At 32.5% G+C, this 22,406-nt stretch overlaps 1 protein-coding gene across 4 annotated transcripts in view; it reads right to left on the bottom strand.

The window, feature by feature from the left end:
• TECRL (trans-2,3-enoyl-CoA reductase like) overlaps nucleotides 1-22,406 on the bottom strand; it is a 97,879-nt gene that overhangs the window by 22,292 nt on the left and 53,181 nt on the right. For 2 of the 4 annotated variants that reach the window (XM_001501057.5, XM_070262407.1), the window contains exons 4-8: nucleotides 19,883-19,986; nucleotides 11,867-11,982; nucleotides 7,400-7,505; nucleotides 6,072-6,144; nucleotides 919-962 (exon numbers count right to left, since the gene is read on the bottom strand). In XM_001501057.5, coding sequence (XP_001501107.1) covers nucleotides 919-962; nucleotides 6,072-6,144; nucleotides 7,400-7,505; nucleotides 11,867-11,982; nucleotides 19,883-19,986 — 443 coding nt within the window. The remainder of the gene's footprint in view (nucleotides 1-918; nucleotides 963-6,071; nucleotides 6,145-7,399; nucleotides 7,506-11,866; nucleotides 11,983-19,882; nucleotides 19,987-22,406) is intronic. The other 2 variants (XM_070262408.1, XM_070262406.1) reach the window with 1 other exon arrangement.

Below are 22,406 nucleotides of genomic sequence, written 5' to 3'. Positions count from 1 at the left end.
TGAGTGGTGAGCTTCTACTGTGCACAAAACTAGTTGCTAAAAAAATTTAAAATGACCTGCCCCCCTCACCGCCATCACCGTAGAGGATGTTATTAACCAAGCTATTAATTAAAACAAATATATATATACACACACAGAGGTTTGTGTGAGAGCTTTTGCAGAGTTATGGAGTGCAATTTATGCCTTGTATGAAGTGGTGGGGTCTAAGTTGTTCAGTACAAACGTCACAAGGAATATGGTCTTGTTCGTGGGAGGATATCAACATATCGAGGACAGGAATCATGGGAGTTAATCTCTCAGGGACAGGAGTGAGGGAAGAACATGAACAAAGAATGAAAGCATGGTATGAGGCTAAATATGTCTAATGAAATAATTCATGTATTTCAGAAATAATAAAGAATCTGTGGTACACAGATTGATTTGGACCCAACTCAAACAACGGGTATGTGAAGTTAAATAGAATGATCTAAGGAACTGGACTGAGAACAATTAAGAAAGAGCTGTGTTTCACTCAAAAAATCACTTTGTTTTCATCCAGAATCACTTAAATTAACAATTATGCCAAAGTGTTTTTTGGATGTTCATCTATCAGATTTGTAAAACTTTTTGCTCTTAGAGTTTTATAAGTTGGTAAATATGCTGACAATTGGAAGAATTACTGAGTATAATTTTTTCAAATTTTACTGTATTTTAAATAACTCTAATCATCCTTTACAGATGAGTACAACATTTTGATTAAAAGATTGAGAGAGCTAATGACTTGATTACGGGAAGTTATCTGATTTACTTCATTTAACACCATTATGTATATGATATAAAATAGATCATATTTTCTACATGGCAAATCCTCAAGTGCCATCTAATTTGCATTCTTAATAATACCACAATTACAGTATGAGTAATATAAAGAATACGTACCAGAAAATTGATAGCAGATACTGTGATTTGCCTGTTTCCAAATGCTAGAAAGTAGGAAAGGAAGATGTTATGCAAACACTTATATTCTGGATTGCCACACTGTAGAAAGAATTTGGGCAAGGTTTATTGGATATCACTATCCTCGGATCAAAAGTCCTATGTGGTATGTAATTGACCTTTTGGGATGATACTTCTGCAGTCTAAAGACATGAAAATATTTTTACTTTCCACACGTACTTTTCTTTTAGTAACATCATGATATTTAGAATACAAATGAAATCTTTTTTTAATTTGTATTATTAAACTCTTTGAAAGCAGATGTAATCTATTTTGTTTGTCACTTTAAAAGCACATTAATACAGCCTAACATATAATGGCACCCAATAAAAACTTATTTTTTAATGTTTAAAAACAAAAAGACAATGAAGAATATACAACTATGTACCAGGGGGATTTGGGGAGAAAAAGGAAAAAAAATAAAATCTTTAAAAACAAAAAGAAAAATGCTAATAATAATTTTTATCTCTGCATTGATGTTTTGTAACAGGCAATATTTTAAATGTTTTTTATTTTTTCATCATAAAAAATATGAGGCAAGTATTATTGTTTTATCTTAAAATAAAGAAAAATATAGGTTATATAATTTCCCAAATCTTATAAAGAGTAATAGACAAAGTGGAATTAAAAACAATGTCCTAAAGTCACCTTATTCCTGTTGGAGTAGTTGGAATATACAAAAGTACTGGAAAATAGAATTACCTGATAAGCTTATCTTCTGTATTAATAGTTCCATTTCTTTCTTCTAGTTTTATGTGTGCACATGTAAATTGTATTTATTATATAAACACCTATATAAATAAAAATTAATATAATGCCCCATTTTGAATCTTGTATTTTTATGTAAGAATATATTAAAGACTTTTCCAATATTGTTAAACATTCCTTGTCAAAACTATCATGGAATCTGCATCATAAGGTGTGATGTGGCCAGCTCTTGAAACAGTAAATATTATGCACTTGCTGCAATTAGGATCACTTAATTTTGTGTATGATAAATAATACTGCTTCAAATATCTTTCTGTATAAGTCTTTTACTGAAGTCCTATTTCTACGGGCTAGAAATTTAAAAGTATAATTTAGTTAAAAGTTACATAAGTATATTTGGCTATATGTATAAAGTACATATATAAAACATGTACTTGTATTGGAAGTTTTTCTTTATATAGTACATTTATCTAAGTATAAAATAAAATATATTAATGGAGAAAATTTGAGATATATAAAAGTGTAAAGGGAAAATAAAATCCATTAAAAATCCTGTCATCCATGGAACCTAGTTAAAATTCAGATTTTCCCTTTTGGAAATATACATCATTTGTTATACACGTTTTATAATATTTAATAGAACAAGTTTATAATCACCTTTTCCCTTAATATTATGTTATACACATTTTGCGATATAAACATTCTTCTCTGCCAAAATCATAATAATTAGGTGATATCCATCCCTATCGACCATAATTTTTTTTATTTGTGCCCACATCTGGACAAAACTTTACTCATTCAATGATAGTTATTAGGAATTTACATGGCAGCACTACACTGTATTCTTTTGATAAATTAATTATAAACAAAGGCAAATGCAACCCTGTCTGAATGGAACTTACTTTCTGACAAGGAAACGAATACTAAGCACATAATAACAAATGGAAGTTTGCAACTTGGATAAGTGTTACTAAGAAGGATCTATGTAGTATTCAATGTTAAGAGCTAAAAAGGATTTGTTCTAATCAGGGAGGACACTCCGAGTACATGACTGAGTTTTCATCTAAAAAAAAGGAAAAACTATTAACACAGAGAAGAGAGAGGTTCAGAACATTTCCTGCAGCAGGACAGTGAAGATGTGCTTTGTTTTCATTTTTTAATGAGAATAAACAATGATGGGATAAAACAGGTACTGGGTCAAAGAGTATAATTTTGAAATATTGTTACTATTTATTCCCAGAAAACAAAGTTACAGATAATATAATTTAAAACAAACTTTCTAGAAAAAATGTTATCATTAAAACTTGCTATAATATTTTTACAATTTGTATTATATTTCACATTTAAGTAGGCAAAAAAAGGTAGGTCATTTTTCCTTGACTATTTTTGGCATCAAACATTATGTATTAAGTTTTCTGAACATATGCATCCTGGTTTGTGGTTAATGGAATATTCCTGCCACTGGGCAGTTTTTAACTATGATAATATGTTTTTCTTATTTACCTTTAAATATTGTTCAAGAAGTATGGAAAAGGACACCCTTACTGGTATAAGTGTTGGAAATGAATACCAACATATTATCTTTCATTTAAGTTGGTTTAAGTGTGTAAATGTACAAATGCTGTTAATTTTGTGCAGTCAGATCTGCTGAGAATAGGACTATGAAAAAGATGAAAGCGTTGGCATAGAGAATGTAGAAAGTGGTGAAAAAAAAACCAGTTGATGTAAAAGACAAAGAGCAACAGTGTAAATTACGACAACATAAAAAGAACAGAAAAATAAGAATCATAGCTATAATGTAAGAAGAAATATCCAGAATGAAAGACTTGAGTATGTAAGTAGAAAGAACATACCTAAAGTGAAACCCCAGAAAAATATGATGAAAAAAGTAAACATACATAAAATCCTACCCCTGTTCTTTTCTTTCTTTTTCTAATTTTGAGGGTAAAATGAAGGAAAAATATGTTGTAAGCATGCAGATTCTAAAGAAAATTTTCAAAGGAAACAATGTAAAAATTGGCTCAATCGTCTATTCTGCAACTCTAAGCACACGAATTTAAGCAGTGCACAATTGGAGTAAAATGTTTTAAAACAAAGGAATTTCTAACTTGTTGAATTAGTATGTTTGATTCATTTTCCTTATATATGATTATCTAATAAGATTATAACTACTTTGCTAGAAACAGCTTTAATATGTACTTGTTTCCTCTTTTGTCACTTTGTCATAGTCTTTTCTGTAATATTACTATTTTTACTTTTAGATTCAATACTTATTTAGGAATATGTTTTTAAGCGTCTAGTTTAAAAATTTTATGTTCAAATTTTTTTTACTTAACTATGCTTAATGTTTATATCATCTCATCTAAAGATAATGTAGTTTGTATTACTTCTACTTTGGAGGGACTGCATTGAATTGTTATGATCTAATATATGACCTATATTTTAAAATAAAAATATTAAATCTATGAATTTTAACTAAAATATTATAAAGGGGAAGGAGTAATCTTTAAAAATCTTAGGAAGAGAAAAACGCAAGGGAAGATCTTTTTGTATCATAGCTGCCAAAAAGAAAAGTGAAATTCTTAGAAAAAATAATACCTAACAAATGTCATAAGCATATGACAAATTAGAGAGATCTGTTGAATCCTACTACTCGCCTGTAACGTGGGCTAATTATCCTAGGTCCACATCACTATTACTACACACTGAATAGTGTCCCACAAAATCTATATGCTGAAGACCTAACCCCCAATATGATGGTATTTGGAGATGGGACCTTTGGGAGGTAATTAGCTTTAGATGAGGTCATGAGGTTGGGGCCCTCATGATGGGATTAGTGCCTTTATAAGAAGAGGCATCAAGGAGCTTGCTTCCTCTCTCTCTCCACCATGTGAGGACGTGGTGAGAAGGCAGCCCTCTGCAAGTCAGGTGGAGAGTCCTCACCAGGGAAGAGAATCCGCCAGCATCCTGATCTCGGACTTCCCTATCTCCACAACTGTGAGGAAGAAATTCCTCTTGTGTAAGTCCTCCGGTCTGTGGTATTTTGTTACAGCCACCAAAGCTGACTAAGATGACTATCAATTTAAGAAACAGATGTGTCTCCTGCTTACATCAAAAAATTGAGTCCTACTTATATCTTATGCATTTAAAAGTCTTAAATGAGGCCTCAGGACCTCATTTTCCTAATCTATAATGGGGAACATGAACACCTACATAATAATGCTGTTTATAATTACAAAAGAAATAGCAATTTTACAGTTCTCGACAAATATTGTTTTCAATAAATGTTTTGCCTGTATTAACACAATCAGCCTTTATTATTTTGCATCGGATATGTGAAGGTAGCATTTTTCAGAGGCTCTTCTTAAACATACTATGGAGCAAAAATATTTATCTGTTTATGTTCTGAAGTTAAAAAGTGCATCTTCTGGTAAATATTTTAAAAATCAGTTAGAGTTATATGAGATCAAAAGATTTTTTCCTTCAATATTCTGAGTTAATGGTTAGTATTTAGAAGAGTTAATGTTTTGAACATTTCAGTTACTCTTAACTTAGCACGCTGAACTAGATTTGCTGATCTTAGCAAAGACCCCAAATAATGTAATTCTCTGTATTGAGACTTCAAGCAAAAAATTGTCAGATTACATTATTTTATAAAATCTAAAATAAAGCTTGACTACGTCATTCATTTCCATTTATTTCAAACTTTATAAAGAGCAGAAATAGACCACAAAAAATAATTGTCAATTAAATGTGTGTGCCTTGTGAGCTGCAGTAAAAGCTGGCGAGAGCAGTCCACGATGAGTAAAAGAAATGAAATTCTTCTCCAGGACAGGTATTTTTTCCCCCAAATTAGGAACTGAAGGTTTAGCTTTGGTCCAGTTAACTTTCCACCAAATTGCTTCATCCGAGTCAAGGACCAAAGCGATTTAAGAAAGTTATAAATAAGAAACAGTATGTCACAGAAAAAGGATGCCTCTATTTTATTTTCATTGAATCACACCTGGAAGAATAATTATTTATTGTTTATTTTTAAAGTATCTGATAGCTGATTGTACGTGATTATGTGATTTTATAGAATTTTTCTTTTTAAGCTTTACTCTTTCATTTTACTATCTGTCATTTTGGAGGTTTGCAATCAACTCATATTTTTGCTAGAGTTCTTATAGAGAGAAAATAAATCAAAGAATGACAGTCAAATCTGGTCTTTTATGTCTACATAAAAATGTAATGGAATATGGGATGGAAACAATTTAAAATTGACTTTTTTTTCATTATTTGCTTATTCCTTTAAGTGTGCCATGTTGTTCATCATTTCTATGTAGTTTAGAAAGAGTTTTGATGTTGGCAATTTAGTATGGGGTTAGTTAAGAAGAAATCCTACATACATGGTGGTGTATACCGTGGGTGATTAATGTAGTAGGCCATCCAAGAAGTGAATCCCCAGTAAAAGACACAGCCCTACAAATAACACAGAATAAAAGTAAGTAATGTACAGCATATAGATCACATCACTCTAAACCACCCTACACGTCTATATGCCACACTGCAGTAGTTTTGTATAAAAAAATGATATAAATTTTCTAAACTGGCTAAATGGAATGTTTCTTCATCCAATAGCATTTTAAAAGTACCTTTTTGATATCACTAAAGAAATGCATTGCTTTACTCAGTCCTTATTAATATAAATGGGTATTCAGGATAGAGGACAATTGTGACACTGCAAAAGAAAATTTCTGAAGAATGGTTTTTGTCTATCAGATAATAAATATGAATTGTCATAAAAATAAATTTTCTATTGCATAAAATGTACTAATACTCATTTTCCAACAGTAAATGAATAAGAAGATGAATTATTTGCTCATCAAGTAATGTCTTGATTGATTAGAAAGAACAAGGCCTGGTTTTAGAAGTCCTAGGCTATAATGCTGATCCTATACTGATATGATAAATTTTAATACCTTCTGTCAAAAGAGAAGCTAGTGAAACAATTTCTGAGGTTTCTAAGAGTTTTAGAGTTTACTGTTTCATCACAATGGCAATAGAATGGCTGCTTTGTTGAAACTTTTAGAAAACAGATATTTGCCAAAGAAAGGAAGATTTTAGTAAGAGCATAATGTGTATTGAAAATAAATTTTAAATTGAAAAGTAAATTTCAATTTGAATTAGAAAGTTGAATTGCAGCATATTACCTAACCTACATTTCCAATTCAATGTTCCAGAAAATTTCTCGTTTTCTTGATCATTATTTGATGGTTAATAACTGTTGCATTCACCATTTTTTTGAAGAGTAAAGCCACTATCATCACACTGTCAAGTATCGTAAAGATGGGGTGTAGTATCATTATTTTAATCACACAGATGTTTGTTTATAGGAAGGTTCATAAATGACATTCTTCCCCTCCAAGTGGCACTTAAATAATCTGAATTCAATGTTAAGTATTTTCAAAATTAAAAGTTGCCTGAACTTATCTAGCTTGCAACATAAGATCTTGGCAAACTTTTCTATGCAGGGTTATTGGTTGAGGGCAGCTCCAATGAAACAGGTCACCCAGGAAATAACGTTTCAGGAACAGAATGTTTAAGACAGGCTGATACTGCTGAACAGACAAATCTAGGCTTGAGGGAAATAAACATGATTGAATTATTTTACAGGTGATTCGATACATAAATTATCTCAATAATAATTAAAATTACAAAACATATCGATCCCTACCTTTATCAAATTTTTCAAAGGTGTATGTCCTGCAGAAACTTTGTGTACAAATAAGGTTTCCAAAAGATATCGGATATAGTGCATACAATGGCAGAAGCAGGCCAAGCTAGAAAGAAAATGAAATATGAATACATTAAATTCTCTCCTAAAAATCTGAATTGCCTTATGCATAAGATATTTTAATTTTTTTATTTAATACATGATTCTACTTATTAGGAAATATTGTTTTCAGTAACCAAACCACAAGTGTTTGTGTTAATATTTTTATTCTAGAAATGTTCTAAACTTATTTAATAACAAAAGTACTGTTACAACAGTCTCTATAAATTTACTTCTGATGACACTAGAAATATTTCATAAATTGTATGCTCACACCTGCTCCAGGAATATATATACGTATAATAATTGCAAATGTGCTCATATCAAAATGCCTCCAGATTAAAGCAGACAATTCAAAAATATCCAAAACCTACTTAGAATGCATTTGACATTTTATAATATTCAGAATAACTTTTTCATTGTCTACTTGTCCTTTAGCAAGTCCCATAGATTGAAAAAGTTTGAATTTCATATCCTATGGGTTCAATGCTGCTTTTGTTTTGTTTAGTTTATGTTTGGTTTTTGCCCACCTAACATATTGCAATATTTTGTTTGTCCCTTTGTGCATTTGTTTTTGTTGCTATTTTTCTAAGTTACCACCTCTTCTTGTCATTTGTATAACCCTATTTTAAAACTAAATGCCAAATGTAATTTACAGAAGTATATTTAAGAAAAAAATATTTTGCATTAAAATCTGTACCTATGTTGTTATAAATAAAATGTAAAATTTCAAATCCTTTGGCTGCTATTCAAGAAAATCAACATGAATCAAAGATTGCATAATTAAACCAATAAAGGTTGAGCATAAAAATCAGCATGCCATTTAGTCTACATAAAATAAAACATCGAGTCTCCACTGGGAGTTCATTTTAACAAAAATGAACCAACGATTTCTGATTTTAATAATAGTGACTTTAGGTAAGACAAACAAATAAACAAACACTAATCAACCTGGCTAAGTCATCAGGGAATTTATCATTATTAATCAATTCATAAATATATAATTTTGCATCTCTTATGGGAGAGATGTTTTATGTGATGTGTATATCTGTGAACAATAGACAATTTCTGAAAGATGTGAGAGACCAAACAGTGTGGTGATCTGGGGATAGCACTTTCTAGACAGTAAGACAAGCACAAGCAAAGATCCTGATCTAGGAAGTTGCCTTGTGGGGTCAAAGAACTGGTGAGGGCATTGATATCCCTCCTAACTTGTTCGTTCTTTTGTAGAAGTGTTTATATAAATACCTGATTAATAAAATTTTCCATTTTGTAATAAAGCAGAAAAATTAGGTTACACCCAGCAATGTAGCAGAGCTCTAAATGAGAAATTTTAGTTCAAGCTATGATACCTCTAAATTAGTTCACTTATTTATTTTATGCTATACATAAGAGAGCACAGAGACCAGTATAGAATTTACTGCTATGCCTTGCTATTTGGATATATGCCACTTTGCACACTATTGATAACTCACCTACCAAGTTTCATTTCATTCAACAATATTCCTATTCTTTTTTCATTTTGATTGACTTCTCTTCAAACATCAACTCTTGCTCTCTCCTGTGCTAAACTAAGTGCACATCCATAAATAGGCTGGGGCCCAATTCTTCTTCTAGTTATAATATTTGAAAATATCTTATCCTGTATCAAATAAGTTTCAAAGTCTGAGGGCTGTGGGAGAAGACAGTCTAAACTTCAGAGCTTCAAGGTAGGCAATGTATCAGGTTTCTGTTGATGAAGAATTTGAAGTTAGTGTTCAGATAAAATGTTGAAGATATAAGAGATTTTTCTAATAATGGACTTTGAATTGCAGAGGACACAGTGGAAGGATTCCAGGAGTTGGGGAAGACTCATGGAAGGCAACATTAGACGATTGTAGAGTTTATTGAGATGGAATGTGTGAAATGAGGGAGGATGACCTGACAGTGTGGGGTTAATGAGGTGGATACATCCCTAAACAGGGATATAGTATCCAAATATCTAAAGTATTCTCTTGCGTTTAAAGCAGATAGTCACACTGTGAACACTGACTGCAGGAAAGGTTTCTCTGGCTGCTTTTCCATCACTGATGATGCAGTTAGAAGCCCTAAGAAGGTGTGGCCTTAGCCACAGTGCAGCTAGTTCACCTGATCCCTCTAGTGGGAGAGACTATGCTACTTTTGAGTATGTTTCTCTATCTTAAATACCGTTGATTAAATAAAGAACATCTGTGTTACACCAAGCTGTGGACCACCTTTTCACTACTTGATGGGGACAGAGATCCTGCAGGAGATTCAGCCTTAGTGTGCAGAGGTTTCTAAGCAATTCAAAGAATTTTGTGGCAGTTCAGTCACATATAGATCTGAATCCAGCAGAAAAATACTTTTGACTCTGTGATGTGATTCAAAGCAATTTTGGAGAATTAACATTGGAGTGTGTGGCAAATGGAGATGACATTTGAAATTTGATCTTCTTAACCTTGGGAAATGACATCGTCCATCCTGAAATTCACTTGCCTTAGAAGCCTTTGATTACTTTATAATCTCTACTGTGACACAAATTTCAAAAGCAGTTTGTGTGTTTGTGTATATCTGCTCTGAAATAATTTCATAAAAACAATATATTTGCTATTTTGGAACAATGTAGCACAAATACATTTATCACTGAAATGTTATAAAACACGCTGTGTTTGTGTTTAAGAATGGTAACCAACCCTGAGTCAATTCCTTTGAGAATGCCACTGGGGAAAAGTGTTCTTTTTTCATTCTATGCTATATATCTGGTTCATATTATATATTTGGTGTAAAAACTAAGTGCAATTGCATTCTCCTTATGAACTCTCCACCCCAGACTCTTTCTAAATGAATTGGGCCTTCCCTTCACTTAAGAAAAAGGACAGATGTTAATTTTCCAAAAGGCCCCGAACAGCTTGTCCTATAAAACCTGACCATCATCCCCGAGAGCTGATCTCCCTATCTTCTCTGTGCTCTGCTCCACTAACTTTCTTTCTGCCCCTACAAAGCATCAATTGGCTTTGTACCACAAATAATTTCCATGTTAAGATTCCTCAAATTTACTAAAATCTGACTAATCTCTTCAGAGAACAAAGAAAAAAGTTCAAATGCAACTTTCTTAGAGAAGCCATCTTAGAACTCCCATCCAGGTCAGGTTCCTCTCTTTCATCCTCTAAAAGTGCCCAATGTAAAATAAATACATAGTATGATATTGATTCATCTACATATTTCATTCAAAATATTTTTCTTGAGTATTTCCTAGAAATCAAGTCGTGTGTTAAGCAGCGAAAATATCCTGGATATCAAAATACATTCATTATAGAACTTTTACTCTATAGAGGGAAAAACACAAACAAATGTTTACGTGAATATATAATTTTAAAGTTGTATACAATAAATTGTATAAAAGAAAAATATTTTAGTAGCATATTGGTCATGGAAGGAATAGTAATGGCTACCTTAAGTAAGAAATATTAAGCTTCTATCTGAAGCTTGAATAATAGATAAGGAAGAGGTAGGTAAAGAAGATTGAGGCAGAGGGATGGCATGTGTAAATGCCCCATGTGAAAGGGAACACGGCAGGTATCAGGATAAGAAGGAAGACCAGAGTGACTGGAGTACAGAAATTAAGGGTAAGGGAAAGCTTGATTTGAGATGGGAGAATTACTAGTCAAATCATTCTCTATCTTCTAGTATCCCCGTGACCTGAATTTTTCTTCATAATTCTCTTGGACTTTAGTCATATAATCAGGTTCTTTTTTTTTGTTTTTGAACAAATTGCTAATCCTACATCTCAGTGTAGCATCTTGAATAATGATTTTCTTTCTCTTTAATTCGGTATGCCGAAAGAGACAGACAGACAGACCAACCAATTATTTCCACAATATGCTAACTACTCCGGTTGTATATTCTGCTTTGATAACTGTCTTGGTCTTTTTTCTGTCTTCAACATAAAATTTAATTTTGTATTTTGACTTACTAAAGATAACTCGTAAAAACTTTTTCATTAGTTAGGTCATTATTTCTTTCCTATGTAATGTTGCCCATGTTTTTAAAGAAGTATCTATATTTTGAGCCTAAATATGGCTGCTCAACTTTATAATTGAAGATCTTTTTTGATATTTCTAAATTTCTAGATTTCTCTTGTTGTGTGATTATTATCAACTTAAATTCCCTCTACTTTAAAGTATATTTAATAGTTTATTGTTTATAAATTTGCAAGTTGGTGTGGATACATTATTTATGGTTACCTAAAATATATTTCCCCAAAATTGAATCCACTTTAATTGGGTTTACAAATAACCTTTATTAAGATAATATCTGTGTACTGGTTCACCTCCTCCTTAATCTATATATACTATACGTATTACTTACTGTACCACTGGGTGGCGTAATCTTCTAGAACACTCTTTCATGTCGTATATATATGGGATCCTCAAATAAAAGAGGAGATATATTAGCAGAGGTCCTGTGTATTCAGCCAAAAATACCTGAAAATAAGAAGCTGATTTAGATTAAACATATTTTTATAGATGTTAAGTTTCACTTATGACTATGAGCATCTATTTTTTAAAAAGAATTAGACTAAGTGCTAATGCAAATAACAAAAAGTCTTCCTTGGAAGAATTACCCAAGAGTTAGGAGAATGACAATTATAAATAATTAATTTAAAATAAAAATTAATATTGAACCTAATGTTTTTTTCATAAACAGTACAAAGGAATTTTTATTTAACTAACCAATAACCAAATATTTCTTCATGTCTCCCTAGCCCCATACACATTCCATCTTCTGTGTCAACTGTGCTTGTCACTAAATGGAATGGGCTTTAGTGACTGTTTTTGGTTTTTTCCTTATCTTTACATGGCCATGTCGTCTTGAACTCAATTGATTTGACCCTGATTAAAATTGAAATAATTTAGTTGTCTCTTTTGGAAATTTTAGACCTCGATTCTAATGAGTCTGAGTGGGTATTTAAAAGGATTGCCTTCTGACTTCTGGAGCTGAGGGGCAACCACATATGTGGAAAGAAATATCCATCCTACAGAGAGACAGTTTAAGACTTGGAAAGATAGCTGGAAGCAAGAACTTGTGATTGCAGAAAGATTAACTGGCTGAGTGGTTTTCTGAATCTGGTGACTGTCCATTATTTGACTTTGTTTTGATACTGCAACCAAGTTAAAGTCACACTCTGGAATTTTCAGACAGAAGAGGGAAAATAATTGACCTCTGAGTGTTCAAAGAGAAGAGAATTGATACAAACATGACAATGATAAATTCAACTGCCATTACTACTTTGCTTTGTCTTTGCCAATTTTCATCATTTTCTAAGGAGGAAAACTTAAAGCTGCACTTGTTTTACTGAATATGCAGGTGTGCTCAATGAGTAAAAATTATGTTCTTATCTCTGGTGAGAATTTTATATAGTTAGATGGTTACAATACACGATATGCATGTTTTATGTATATATGCATAAATAATAAATACATATACACATAGAAAAATATATACATGCACATATATACATACATGTAATACATGTATAATAATAATACATACAATAATAATGCATATTATAGCTATTTATATACATAGGTTTCTTCAGTTATAATTTTTCTTTTTAGCAATATTTATCATCTCATGAGCCCCAAAAGACTTTTATGTGAAGGTAAAAACAATGCAACATCTGATAAATTCAATATATAAGCAACCTTTTTACCGAGAGACTATATTGATTTATGGCATACAACATGCCTGATTATTCAGATATAAAGAAAAAATATTTACCACTTTTGAATGCCTGATAATAGAGTCTAGTTTATACTCTAGAACAAGGAAAGTGATTGTTTTATTACAGCAAAACGTTTAAAATATTTGTTTCAATGCCATCTGATCTAGTCAGGTCAAATTTGAGCAAATTCGCTAGTAATATATCAGGAATGAAAACTGTCGTGAATAATAGTTAACGTGGACCAAATGTCACTCTTTATTAAGTTAATAAAAATGCTATCACAAATAGGAAGTTTCCTTGGATCAGAGGAAATTAAACTACAATCTCATCTCCATCATCTCCTAAAAATAAATTCGGAGAACCTGCTGGCTTACAGTAATATGTTCTAGGAGGCCCAACATTTTATCACAAATATTATTCATACTGAAACTTGGGGGTTAAAACAGTACATTGTATGAAGATAGATCCTGACCTGACAGCAGTAGAGAATGATAAGAAATAACCTTTGTACAATGTATCTTTCAAAAAAAACAGTCTATTTGGGTGCAAATAGAAGAAAAGAAGAGATATGTTTTATTAAACTTAGAAGGTAATCAGAAAATAGTTTCAGAATAAATAAAACTACAAGCCAGAAAGACAAATAGTAAGATGACAGCCTGTGAAACAGGAATTGTTCTTCGTCTACTAAAAAAGAGAGAGTAAAAACAAAACCAAAACCAAAATAAACAAACAAACAAATATGGTTGGGTATACAGCCTAAGCAAATCAGATTAATTTGCAAAGACTAGGAACTCCATTGTAATCCACAAGTTTAGCAGAGATTCTATCTTCAAAGTAAGTAGATATACTCTTTTTACTTTGCAGATACATGCTACCTTAAATTCCAAAATCAAATTCTTTTCATGCTTCCCTTTTATAGAAAGTTCTCTGTATTAAACGAATGTGTTGCTTTAAATGCAAAATTCACTACTTCTACTAGGCAAGCCAGGTAATTGGGATTTTTTTGAACTTCTGTGGAGTATTCAATTTAGTGTTTGTCTAAATTGAAAGAGGTAGAAGGCAATAAGCTGGTTTAGAAAATATAATTGAAACATGTGGCTGCAATAGTGAATTGATTAGGACTCTTGTGCTTAGATTGTGCTTAATGCATTTCATCCTCTCTTGAAAAGAAAAAGCATGACTTTTTATTCCTGTTGTTATTGAGGTGATGGCTTTACTTGTTTTTTAAAATTGCAATTGACAGTCGAAAGCAAAATAAATTGCGCATTTCACAGTTGTTGAAAATTATGAACAAAAATAAAGTAGTGCCAACTTTAACCTTTTAAAGATAGGAGAGCTACTAAATATAATTATGAGAGCATTTCCCAATAGAAATATCACTTTGTACTCAATGAGTACTATCGAAGCTAATATGATACTAGAAATTATTTTTTTTAATTTAACCACTATAGGAATAACATATAATGGGGAATTCTGTTTTAGATTATTCAAACAAATCATTCTAATGAGATCAGTGAGAAAGATTGATTAAAATGTTTTTCAGGCTTCAAAGAGCTACTGAGTCATGGAAGAATTAGAAGGTCAAGATTTTTAAACAGGGTTCCAGAGTAATGATTGAACATGAGATATGAAGCCTGGTAAGAAGATCAAATCTTTTGGGGGTGCTTGAGAAGAAAAGGACAAAAATTGTTGCTTGGTGTCTTGCAAGGATGGAGGTGGCTTTATAAAACCTCCAGGATTTGGGTTAGTGAATTACACCATAGGAGTGAAGATGAGGCAGAAATAGATCTGTCTACACAGGTACTGAGGCTCCGCCTGGAATCATTTCAATCATTGATTGGGTTAAAACGACCTGGACCCATTAGTGCCAGTAGTCCATCTGTAGAATGATAGATCATCTTTGAAAGAAGGTAACATCATCCTAGGCTCAAGTTATCTTTAAAGTTTTTCACATAAATTTTCCTGCACTAAGTTATAAATATACGAGTATACAAGGAGTGAAGATATTGTGACCGAAACCAAAAGAAACAGCAGACATTGAAAACACATAAACTGAGGATTCACATAACAAAATTATCAGACATATACTTTTACAAAACTATCTTTTAGGGGCTGGCCCCGTGGCCCAGTGGTTAAGTTCGCATGCTCCGCTGCAGGCGGCCCAGTGTTTCGTTGGTTTGAATCCTGGGCGAGGACATGGCACTGCTCATCAAACCACGCTGAGGCCGCGTCCCACATGCCACAACTATGAAGGACCCACAATGAAGAGTGTATACAACTATGTACTGGGGGGCTTTGGGGATAAAAAGGAAAAAATAAAATCTTTTTAAAAAAAACTATCTTTTAATATTCGAAGAAATAAAAGACATGATTGAGACTGTCGGTAGATATCTGAAAACTCTGAAAAGAAAAACATGGAAATGCAATATGAAACCCAAAAGGAGAATACAAAGAGAATAACGGAAAAGCGAAAGGTGAAGAGATTATGCTAATTTTTCAAATTAAATATATATATCAAACCATAGACTCAGATAACACTATAAACCTGAGGCAGAGGAAACAGAAACATAATCATAACTGTGAGTGCCAAAGTCAAACTGCTGCTAACCAAACAAAGAAAAATTTTAAATAAGCCAGAGAAAGACACACTACTTTCAAAGAAGTATAGCTGACTTTTCAACAGAAACAGTGGGAGCCAGAAATAAAAATAATGAAATGTTGTGAAGTGAAAACAAAAATAACCACCAAGATTGAATTATTTTTTTCTGCAAAAATATTCTTCAAGAATAAAAGTTAAATAAACATGCTTTAACATGAACAAGAATTGAGAGAATTCGTTAATGATAAAAGTAGAGTAAAGCACTGAAAGTGTTTTTCAGGAAGAAGAATAATGATACCAGATTAGTTCAACATGAGAAGGAAGAACTAAATTGCAGTAAAGAGGATAAATCTAAATAAATATTGACTATATAAAATTATAGGACTGGATTTTGGCTTTAAAATATGTAGAAAATTAAAATATACCACGATAGAAGGTATGTCAGGAGGAACTCAAATATCTTAAAGTCATTTAACTATCTATGAGGTATCACATTAGTAATCTTAAATTAAACACTTTATATTAGTGTCTAATATTTTAAAAACCTACAGTGTAATCTCTTGAGTACACTAGAGTTAGTAAAAAAAAAAGAAGATATAACCACCAAAATAGCAGAGAGGCTAATAGAAAAGAAAGTATGACAATTAATCCAAATGAGGCAAGAAAAAAAAAACAGAAAATGGATTATAAAACACAAGAGGCAAATTGGAAGAAAATACTGATTGTTTGGTGATTAAAAAAAATAGGTAATTCTCTACAATATAAATAGACTATGATTAAATGTAAACTATTAAACTGTTAGAAAAAATCCTGGGAGAAATACTCCTGGACTTAGGGCCCAGCAGAGAGTTCTTACATAGGTCATATGACAGTGAAGGCAAGATCCTTAAGAGAAAATATTGATAAATCAGACTGCATTAATATTGAAAACTCGGGGGCCAGCCTGATGGCGCAGCAGTTAAGTGCACACGTTCCGCTTTGGCGGCCAGGGGTTCACCACTTCGGATCCCGCGTGCGGACATAGCAACGCTTGGCAAGCTATGCTGTGGCAGGCCTCCCACGTATAAAGTGGCGGAAGATGAGCATGGATGTTAGCTCAGGGCCAGTCTTCCTCAGCAAAAAGAGGAGGACTGGCAATAGTTAGCTCAGGGCTAATCTTCCTCAAAAAAAAAATTTAAAACTTGTTGCACAGCAAAAAAATAACCCTGTTGAAAAGATGAAAAGACAAGTTAAAAACTGAAAGAAAATATTTGCAAACCATGTATTAAAGTACTTATCTAGAATATAAAAGGTACTTGTAAAACTCAACTATGTGTATCAGAAAAGAGTTATGTTCACGCAAATACACGAACAGATAACAGCTTTATTTGTAATAGTAAAATTCTGAAAACGACCCAAATGTCTGTCAATGGCTGAATGGGTAAACAAACTCTGTTACATCCATACTACAGAATATTACTCACCAATAAATGAGAACTGAGTTTGTTACATGCAACAAGCAGGATGGATCCCAAAGGCACAACGCTTAGGGAAAAGTAAATATCAATCACAAAATACTGTTTGATTCTGTTTGCATCGCGTTACCCACATGACAAAAATATAGAGATGAATAGATTGGTGGTTGTCCCAGTGTAGGGAAAAGAATGTGTGAATATAGAAGGGTAATTGAGGGAGTTCCTTTGTGGGAATGGACCAATTCTGTATCTGATTTTGGTGGTAGATACATGAATCTAAGCAAGAGATAAACTGCACAGAACTATAGACACACACATGGATGAATGTATAAGTGGTGAAGACTGAATAAGATCTTTAGTTTAGTTAATAGGATTTATATAATGAGGATTATTACATTGCTATATTAACACTTTCTCCTAACTCTTTCAATAAATTCAATGAGGTAAGAGTTTTTTCAATATTCGGTGATAATATACTCTTACTTGATGAAAAATATTATTAAAATATTAATTTTGACCTTGCTAAGTTAAAGAGATTGTTTTTTTAAAAAAACTATAATAATACTTTTATTATAGGAGCACATTTAATATTTTATAAATGTACAAGAATGTTATGTGTGGTAAAATACTGCTTTTATTGTATAATTTAGTTGATATAAAGTAGGCATGATTGGAATATAATGTGTATATTTTTAGCATTTAATGGAACTGACTCATTTGGAGCAAAAGGTCGTATGAACCATAGAGTTGATTTAAAAATATCCAGCCTATTTCCAGAGCTCCTTTTGTCAACTAAATGACTTTCCTCTCAAATAAGCTATAATTTTCTAGTACAATTGTCATAGAATTCCACCTTAGCACTTTCTCTCCTCAGTGCTTATCCAAATGATGCAGCTGGAATTTCTAATGAACACGCTGTTAATGTCACTCACGCTGACACAACTTCCGTAGACAGAATTCCCTTTTCATCATAAATGTGAACAAAGACTCTGAATAGTTTAACCTTTGAAGATCAAAATCTGCTTGTCTAAAATCTCTTTTAGCAAAGGTTTATAGATATCACATTTAAGTATTAAACCCTTGACTTAAACAATACACGCATCAATAGATTGTTTTGTAAACATTATGAAACACTGCAACAGGATTCATAATATTCTAAACTCAGTTTTTAGGGCAACAAATTAGTACTCAAAAGCTCAGCAAACTTTGGAAATTAAAGCAACTATTTAACCAAAAACACTAAAATATAAGTAATTCTCTAAATACAGGAAGACAATATATGTTAAAGGACAGACTGCTAGAAAAATAAAAGATGTGACAATATTTTAATTAATGAATGTAAACTTGAATTTCTCTTTTTGAGAATTAAATAAGAATGTAAAAGTTATCCTGTGTTTGTAATAATTTTAAAAATTGATTGTTTAAGTATAAAAGGAAAACTCAAAGCACTGTGGATGATAATGTTAATTGTTAATGCTGGCAAAAAGGAAAGCCATTTTGAATAGAAAATATTAAAAGTGTAATCATATCACAAATATGGAATAGGACATAATCAGAAAAAAACCTTTAAAAGTGTAAACAAGAAATATAAAATAAGTTTAATTGAAAAATAGAATACTTGCACTATTCTCTGTATATCAGTGTCAAAATTATTTATCAAATTAACTCCTTCACTGCCTCTGTCACTAAATATCACATAGTATTTCCTCTTGCTACTGAAGCTATTCCATCTATCTACTTCTTTCTTTTTTCTTTTTTGGTCAGGAAGATGGGCCCTGAGCTAACATCTATTGCCAACCTTCCTCTTTTCGCTTGAGGAAGATTAGCACTGACCTAACATCTATGCAAATCTTCCTCTATTTTGTATGTGGGTCACTGCCACAGCATGGCTGATGAATGGTGTAGGTCTGCACCTGGAATTGGAACCCACAAAGCCAGGCACTGAAGCAGAGGGCACCTAACTTAACTAGCATGCAACAGAGCCAGCCCCTATCTACCTATTTCTTTATTCATGAATAGTCCAATGTTTGTGAAATAGTGTTAAGTATTTTCTGTTTCTTAGTACTCTGTGTCTTAGTCTTCTTTCTTCTAATGCCATTGGATTCAGCTGCTATCACTTTGAAAGCTCCTCCTCCCAGATGAACCAAAAGAACACCTGCCTCCCCAAACTCAAAGAAGTCTTATTACTTCATTCTCAGTTTCCAAAATGTTCTCCCTCAGCCTTGGAACATTTTTTATTGAATAATTTCCCTCTGTCTGATGTTAGAAGAGTCTTCATTATCCCCAGGACCCTAGAAGGAAAATCTGAAGAAATACCATTGAACTGACAAGGCATAGGGCAAGCAGAAATGGGGCCATCAGTCATAGGGTAGATTGATATTTAAAAGGAAATTTGTCTTCCTTCTTTCAACTGTCTATTTACACTGCTCCAATTCTTGAACGGAATTTTGGACACTGATCATAGTATGAATGGAAAATTTAAAATATCATTCAGTACAATATTTTGTTTCACTATGAATTTATTTGATAGAAATTGTCCTTCTGGTCAACAAATTATTCACATCAAAATATGTGACATGTGTATTGCATTTCAAATTGATACTTACTGTAGTCCAACTGACCTGTTGACCTAGGTCTGTAAAATAGAGTGTGACAATGGAGGAGGCTGCAACACTTTGAATGGTTACGTAGTCCTTCAAAAAAGGCCCACCTTCAATAATAAGGAAATATTATTTTAACACAATTTCAAGTCATAATGATAATAATTTTTAATGTGAGAGCTAAGGATGAAATTTACATGGGAATCTCAATGTACAATAAATCTTTCATGTAAAATAAAATGTGAATAAACACATTTTATAAAATACATTTTATAAAATATATCTAGCAAATTTTCAAATGCATAGTAGTTTCCCAGAGCTATCTAAACAAAGTACAGACTACCAGTAGTTAGTATCATATTTTATTCTGAGAAAATATAATATTAGATATTACCATAATCAAATATGATACAAAGTATTTTAAAAGTATAATTTAAGTGTCAGTAGACAAAGAACTGTTTTCTAAGTGATTTTATTATAGGAGATATTAGTTGGAGTAGATGAATTTCAATGGTCACTGCAAAGCACCATGACTTACCTTTTTAAAAGATCACTATGGATGCTGTGTGGAAAATGGGAAGCAAGGACATTACTTAGGAGAAACTCAAAATTTGTCAAGCAAGATATGATGTTTGGATTAAGGTGGCACTGAAGGAAATGTTAAAAATGCATCAATTCCAGATGTTTTTGAACATAGAAAAGATTCAACTTGAGAGGAGAGGATTCAGTGAGATAAAATAGCTCTTAGAGTTTTGGCCTGAGCACTTAAGGGTGTTGTAATATCATTTACCAACATGAAGAAAACTGAGGAAGGGGAAGGATTTGGGGGTGAAAATTAAGATTTCTGCTAGGGTATGTTAAGTGTGTGATATCTGTTAGACATTCAAGTGAAGAGCTATCAAGTAAGCAGTTGGGTAGATGTCTGTAGATATTTGAAACTCAGTAACAGATAAAGCCATGGGGCTTGATGAGATTATTTATGTACTTAGTTTGAGAAGAGAATGGAAACTGAGACAGTTTTCTACCACTCCAACCTTTCCAAGAAATAAGAGAAACATATAGCAAATACTGAGAAGGAGTTTCTCATGAAATAGCAGGAAAATAAACAGAATAGATGTCTTAGAAGACATGTAAAGGAAATGTTCCATTCTTAAAAATGAGCCGTACAGATATTGAAACTAAAAAGACAATAAAAAGGATCAATGAAACAAAGAGTTGGTTCTTCGAAAAAATTAACAAAATTGACAAACCCTTGGCCAGACTCACCAAGAAAAGAAGAGAGAAATTTCAAATAAATAAAATTAGGAATGAGAGAGGAGAAATCACAACAGATACCAAAGAAATACAAGGGATCATAAGAGAATACTATGAAAAACTATATGCCAACAAATTGAACAACCTAGAAGAAATGGACAAATTCCTGGACTCTTACAACCTACCCAAACTGAACCAGGAAGAAATGGAGAACCTGAATAGGCCAATCACAAGTAAAGAAATAGAAACAGTAATCGAAAACCTCCCCAAAAATAAGAGTCCAGGACCAGACGGCTTCTCTGGAGAATTCTATCAAACATTCAAAGAAGATTTAATACCTATCCTTCTCAAACTATTCCAGAAAATTGAGGAAGATGGAGTACTCCCCAACACATGCTATGAAGCCAACATCACTCTGATCCCCAAACCTGACAAGGACAACACAAAGAAGGAGAACTACAGGCCGATATCACTGATGAACATAGATGCAAAAATCCTCAACAAAATTCTGGCAAACCGAATACAGCAATATGTAAAAAAAATTATACACCATGATCAAGTGGGATTTATACCAGGGACACAGGGATGGTTCAACATCTGCAAGTCAATCAACGTGATACACTACATTAACAAAATGAGAAACAAAAACCACAGGATCATCTCAATAGATGCAGAGAAAGCATTAGACAAGATCCAACATCCATTTATGATAAAAACCCTCAATAAAATGGGTATAGAAGGAAAGTACCTCAACATAATAAAGGCCATATATGACAAACCCACAGCCAACATTATACTCAATGGACAAAAACTGAAAGCCATCCCTCCGAGGACAGGAACAAGACAAGGGTGCCCGCTTTCACCAATCCTATTCAACATAGTACTGGAGGTGTTAGCCAGAGCAATTAGGCAGGAGAAAGAAATAAAAGCAATCCAAATAGGCAATGAAGAAGTAAAACTCTCGCTGTTTGCAGACGACATGATCTAATATGTAGAAAACCCCAAAGAATCCATAGGAAAACTATTAGAAATAATCAACATCTACAGCAAAGTTGCAGGGTATAAAATCAACATACATAATTCATTAGCATTTCTATACACAAACAATGAACCACCAGAAAAAGAACTCAAGAACTCAATCCCATTCACAATCGCAACGAAAAGAATAAAATACCTTGGGATAAATTTAACCAAGGAAGTGAAAGATTTATACAATGAAAACTATAAGACTTTCTTGAAAGAAATGGACGACGACATAAAGAGATGGAAAGACATT

This window comes from Equus caballus, chromosome 3 (assembly GCF_041296265.1).
Source record: "Equus caballus isolate H_3958 breed thoroughbred chromosome 3, TB-T2T, whole genome shotgun sequence".
Lineage (NCBI taxonomy): Eukaryota > Metazoa > Chordata > Mammalia > Perissodactyla > Equidae > Equus > Equus caballus.
The sequence above is the reverse complement of the archived record's forward strand: the minus strand, read 5'-3'. Positions and strand labels throughout refer to the sequence as shown.